This window comes from Poecilia reticulata, linkage group LG19 (genome assembly GCF_000633615.1).
Source record: "Poecilia reticulata strain Guanapo linkage group LG19, Guppy_female_1.0+MT, whole genome shotgun sequence".
Lineage (NCBI taxonomy): Eukaryota > Metazoa > Chordata > Actinopteri > Cyprinodontiformes > Poeciliidae > Poecilia > Poecilia reticulata.
This window is the reverse complement of record NC_024349.1, coordinates 14,314-18,568: the sequence shown is the minus strand read 5'-3', so window position 1 is coordinate 18,568 and position 4,255 is coordinate 14,314. Positions and strand designations below refer to the sequence as shown.

Here is a 4,255-nt window from a genome sequence, read left to right as displayed (position 1 = left end):
TGGTCGGTACTGGTTGATATTGAGTGGTGTGTTTGTTGACTCGGTGGTTTTCAGCTCTGGCTCTGTTGGACCAGAACCGGTTTGTTCCAGTTTCACCTCCTCAGCAAACATCTGGTCGGGTTCATGTTCACGCACAGAAGCTCTTTGCGATGAAACTGAAACCGAGTGTGTGAAGCAGGATAGACACCAATTTGTGTTCCCAGCAGGCGGTCAGTTCCCCCTGCTGGAGGAGTCCTGACCTGCGGCAGCAGGAAGACCAACCTGTGTCTGAAGCCACAGGCCGACTCCATCCCTCTGAAACTCCTCTGATCAGACTCCACACAGTCTGATAGAGTTGATCACAGTCAATACACACGATCACTTCAGTCAACAGATGATTCACAAACTCTTTAAATTTTGATATATTCCTGGAAGGAGTCTTTAAATGGTTAGTTCTGATCATCAGCTGATCTCCAGCCTGCAGGGGGTGCAGTCAGGACCAGTTTCTGTGTGGCAGGAGACTCTGTTAGCTGCMTGCTTCACTCGCTACTGTGACACTAATGGAAAGCAGCAGCGTTTAAATCCAACAAGTCATTTACTTACTGCGCCTTTAGCGCYGCTCTGAGTGGAGACGTTTGGTTCCAGCTGCTTCCTTCGAGCCTCCAGTGGAACTCACTCCTTCCTGTKGCTTCAGTCTCACTAATCACCAACAATGAGTCCTAATTCAGACTCTCTAACTCATGTCTCTGTTTCAGGCCATCATCTACGAGGGCCAGGACAAGAACCCAGAGATGTGCCGAGTCCTGCTCACTCATGAGATCATGTGCAGGTAAGAACACCTGGACTCACCTGACCCAGAGGCTGCAGGCTCTCCAAGCTGGAAACAACTAGAACCAAACCCTGGAGACTAGAGCCAGACCTCCAGCCCCAGTTATACTCAAATGAATGAACTGATAAACAACCAGAACACCAGCAGGTACCAGGCAGATATTACCTGATGCCAGTCAGTTCCCTGGTTGGTACCGCTCTACGACCTAACTGGTACCAGCACCCTCCCTCCTCTCTGCACCATGTTTGGGTCACAAGAACAGAAAAACAATCGAGTTAGAGGAGAAGTTCTGGGGAAAAGCTTTTCCTGAATTCTCAACATCTCTGTTTCTATTCAAACAAAGAAAAACATGGAGGGTTTCCCTGGGTTTTGTTCCCCTGGAAAGGCACAAATCTACCAGTTGATGGAAGYGTTTCCTACATCAGAACTTATTCAGTAAATGTTTCTACTTCCCTGGCATTTTAACAGTTTTTTGGTAAAGCCAAAGAGCTCCTGAAGAGAGGCCTGCCAGTATGCAGGTGATCTTCTTTAAAGATTAATCTGATGGAGCCGTTTGTCCTTCTTTGTGCTAGCCGCTGCTGTGACAAGAAGAGCTGTGGAAACAGGAACGAGACGCCATCAGACCCGGTCATCATCGACAGGTAGCACTTCAACACACCCACAGACGGCTGATAACACGCTACCATAAGCCCACTGCTGCTCCTTCACACACCAGCTAGCTGGTCATGGCAGAAATAGAAATAACTCCACAGCTGGAGTCTAGATTTTCTCTGAGAAAACATGAAAACCCTTAAAAGCATCATCAACATGGTGAAGCTGCAAGAGAAGAAGAACAAAATGACAAGAACAGCAGCTAATGTCAAAACACTGAAACACTAAAATACAGAAACACTTAAACTAAAACACTGAAACACTAAAATACAGAAACACTTAAACTAAAACACTGAAACACTAAAATACAGAAACACTTAAACTAAAACACTGAAACACGGAAACATTAGAACACTGAACTATTGCTGTTGTAAACGAGTATTTTAGTAATCGAGTAATCTATCGATTATTCTTACAATTAATCGAGTAATCGGATAAAAACATTTATAAAATAAAATATTGGTAAATCTGGCATAACATCAGTGTTAGTATTGAATATCAACATCAGTCTAATTTTCCATATTTGAGCTTCCCTAACAGTTAATTTTTWAGTTTTAAAATTAACCTGTAACAATAACAGCTCACTTTCTAAGTTAACCTGAAGAGAATTTAGACAAAAATCTSACATTCTATTCAAGTTGATAGTAAAGAGGCAGGCTCACAAATACGTTTATAAAGTTGTGTATACTCCAGCTTTTAGTTTATGAATGTAAGATGGAGGTTTGAGGTAGGAAATGGACCAGAAACGCCCGGTAGGTCCGGGGAGACATGAACGAAGACCGGTGGATCCGGGTACAAACGTAAGACCCAGGTAGAGAGCACTACGGGATATTTACAGATAAATGGTTAAAAAATCATTAAAATTGCGGGGAAGGGGATAAAAAACGGTAGTTTCCCTGCCAAATCGGGAGACTTGACAGGTGTGCCTTGTCCAGCTTATGTTAGCAACGGGATGTGACACCTTCGTGCGTCCCACTCAGAAGCCCATCTACCAGCCATGTTCCGCCACGATTATTTCCGCCTCCCGTTTGTCCGGACTGGGGTATATTAAACTTATTGTGCGGTTGGTCCGTGAAGCTGCTCTTACCCTGTAAGCATCAGCTGCCCGCCGTGCTCCGTCTCTCCACTCACCTGTATAAATCCTCCTCAGCTTCTTCCCGCCGTTCAACCAGCAGCTCCGGAGCAGAAAGGCTGCCGAACTCCCAGCATCCTTTCTGCTCCGGGCATTTTAAGGATGTTTATTGGTCCCGAAAACCATGAAAACCCGGAATTATCAGTAAAATCCCCGCGGGCCGAACCTGCAGATTGGACGTTATGCCGCTAACACGYAGCTTCCGTCAACAACTCAGAGGCGGAAGTCAGAGCTCCGCGCAACGCAGATCATGTTCCGGCTGAAACACGGTGCGCTAAATGATAAAACATCAATTAACGAAGCTTCGAGGCAGGAACATTTTAATAATCGAGGAACTCGAATCATTCGAGGAATCGTTCCAGCCCTACACAGAACCATTAAAACACTGAAACACCTGGTAGCGCCACCGGCTGGACTTTGTTAGATAGCCAGCATTTAATTTATTGGGTTGGGGCAGCAGATTCAGGAGCCGCTGGATCCGCTACCGGCCCTGTGTTACTGGGAAAATGAAGTAATAAAGAATCTGTTTATTGTTCTGATCTGAATAAAACTGGAGCTGATAAACCAGCATCTGAGCGGGACCAGGTTCTAAAGAACTGGAGATGAGTGGCAGGAATCTCTCCAGTTCAGACATGATGGGATGATTCCTTTATCCGGTCCAAACGAGCTTCCTCCTCCTCCTGCTCCTTTTCTTTCTCCTCTTCTTCTCCCCGTCTTCTTTTAGCCTTCCTCCTTCCCCCTCTCCTCTGTCCCAGGAGGAATCATGGGCTCTCCTCTCTTCACCTCCCCCCTCTCCTCTCTGAGTATTAATCTGCCCCCCCCTTCGGTCTGAGAGCCGAGAGAAGGACCTGGATGGATGGATGGATGGATGGATGGATGGATGGATGAGAGCAGCAGGCTTTTGAAAAAAGAAGTGGTGATTGTGCAGCAGCTCTTTTCTCCCCCTGCCTGCTGCAATGCATGATGGGAAGGTCTCCTGTGTCTTCAGCAGCGTCCAGTGAGCAGGAAACATGTCAGACTGCAGCTCAAACACTCGCTGCTTCATGTTCTGGCTGCAGCCTCCATGTCTGCACATTTCACTGCAGCRTCACAATTATTAATATTAATAATGAATTCTACTTCCATATTAAGATGATGTTGAATAGAAACAATCTCTGTTGCCACACAACAGTTCAAAAAGTGTTTAAAAATTATAAACAAGATTAACAGCTTATTTTACAAGATTACTAAAACAGAAACACCATAAAAATATGGTGTAGTTATCAGAAACATAAATATATTCAATGCAAGCGCAGTCCATATGAGCAATTATTGTTTAACATAAAGTGAATTGAACATTAAAACAACAGACTGTTTACGATGAAGTACACCACAAAAACAGATATATTAATAATARAARTTGTATTTGAAATGTCTAAATGATTGGCCAAATATCAGCAGGGTGTGAATACTTATTGGGTGTGCTGTGGGCATAGATCTGCTGGAGGAAGGATCTGTGTTAACGCCGCTTTGTGCACCTGGGATCATTCTAAATGGTACATCTCTGAGCTGCTGCTAACAATCTAAGTATTAACAGAAAAACAACATTTTTCATTATTTTGAAGCAGGTTGCACCATAAAAACGGTCAGTCCAGCTGCATCTGAACCGCTGGACCTGTGGAACA

At 44.6% G+C, this 4,255-nt stretch overlaps 1 protein-coding gene across 1 annotated transcript in view; it reads left to right on the top strand.

Moving 5' to 3' along the window:
• LOC103481132 (transcription factor COE3-like) overlaps positions 1–4,255 on the top strand; it is a gene marked incomplete at its 3' end in the record, with an annotated part of 23,889 nt that overhangs the window by 10,955 nt on the left and 8,679 nt on the right. The window contains exons 5-6 of the mRNA XM_008436428.1: positions 735–808; positions 1,381–1,449. Coding sequence (XP_008434650.1) covers positions 735–808; positions 1,381–1,449 — 143 coding nt within the window. The remainder of the gene's footprint in view (positions 1–734; positions 809–1,380; positions 1,450–4,255) is intronic.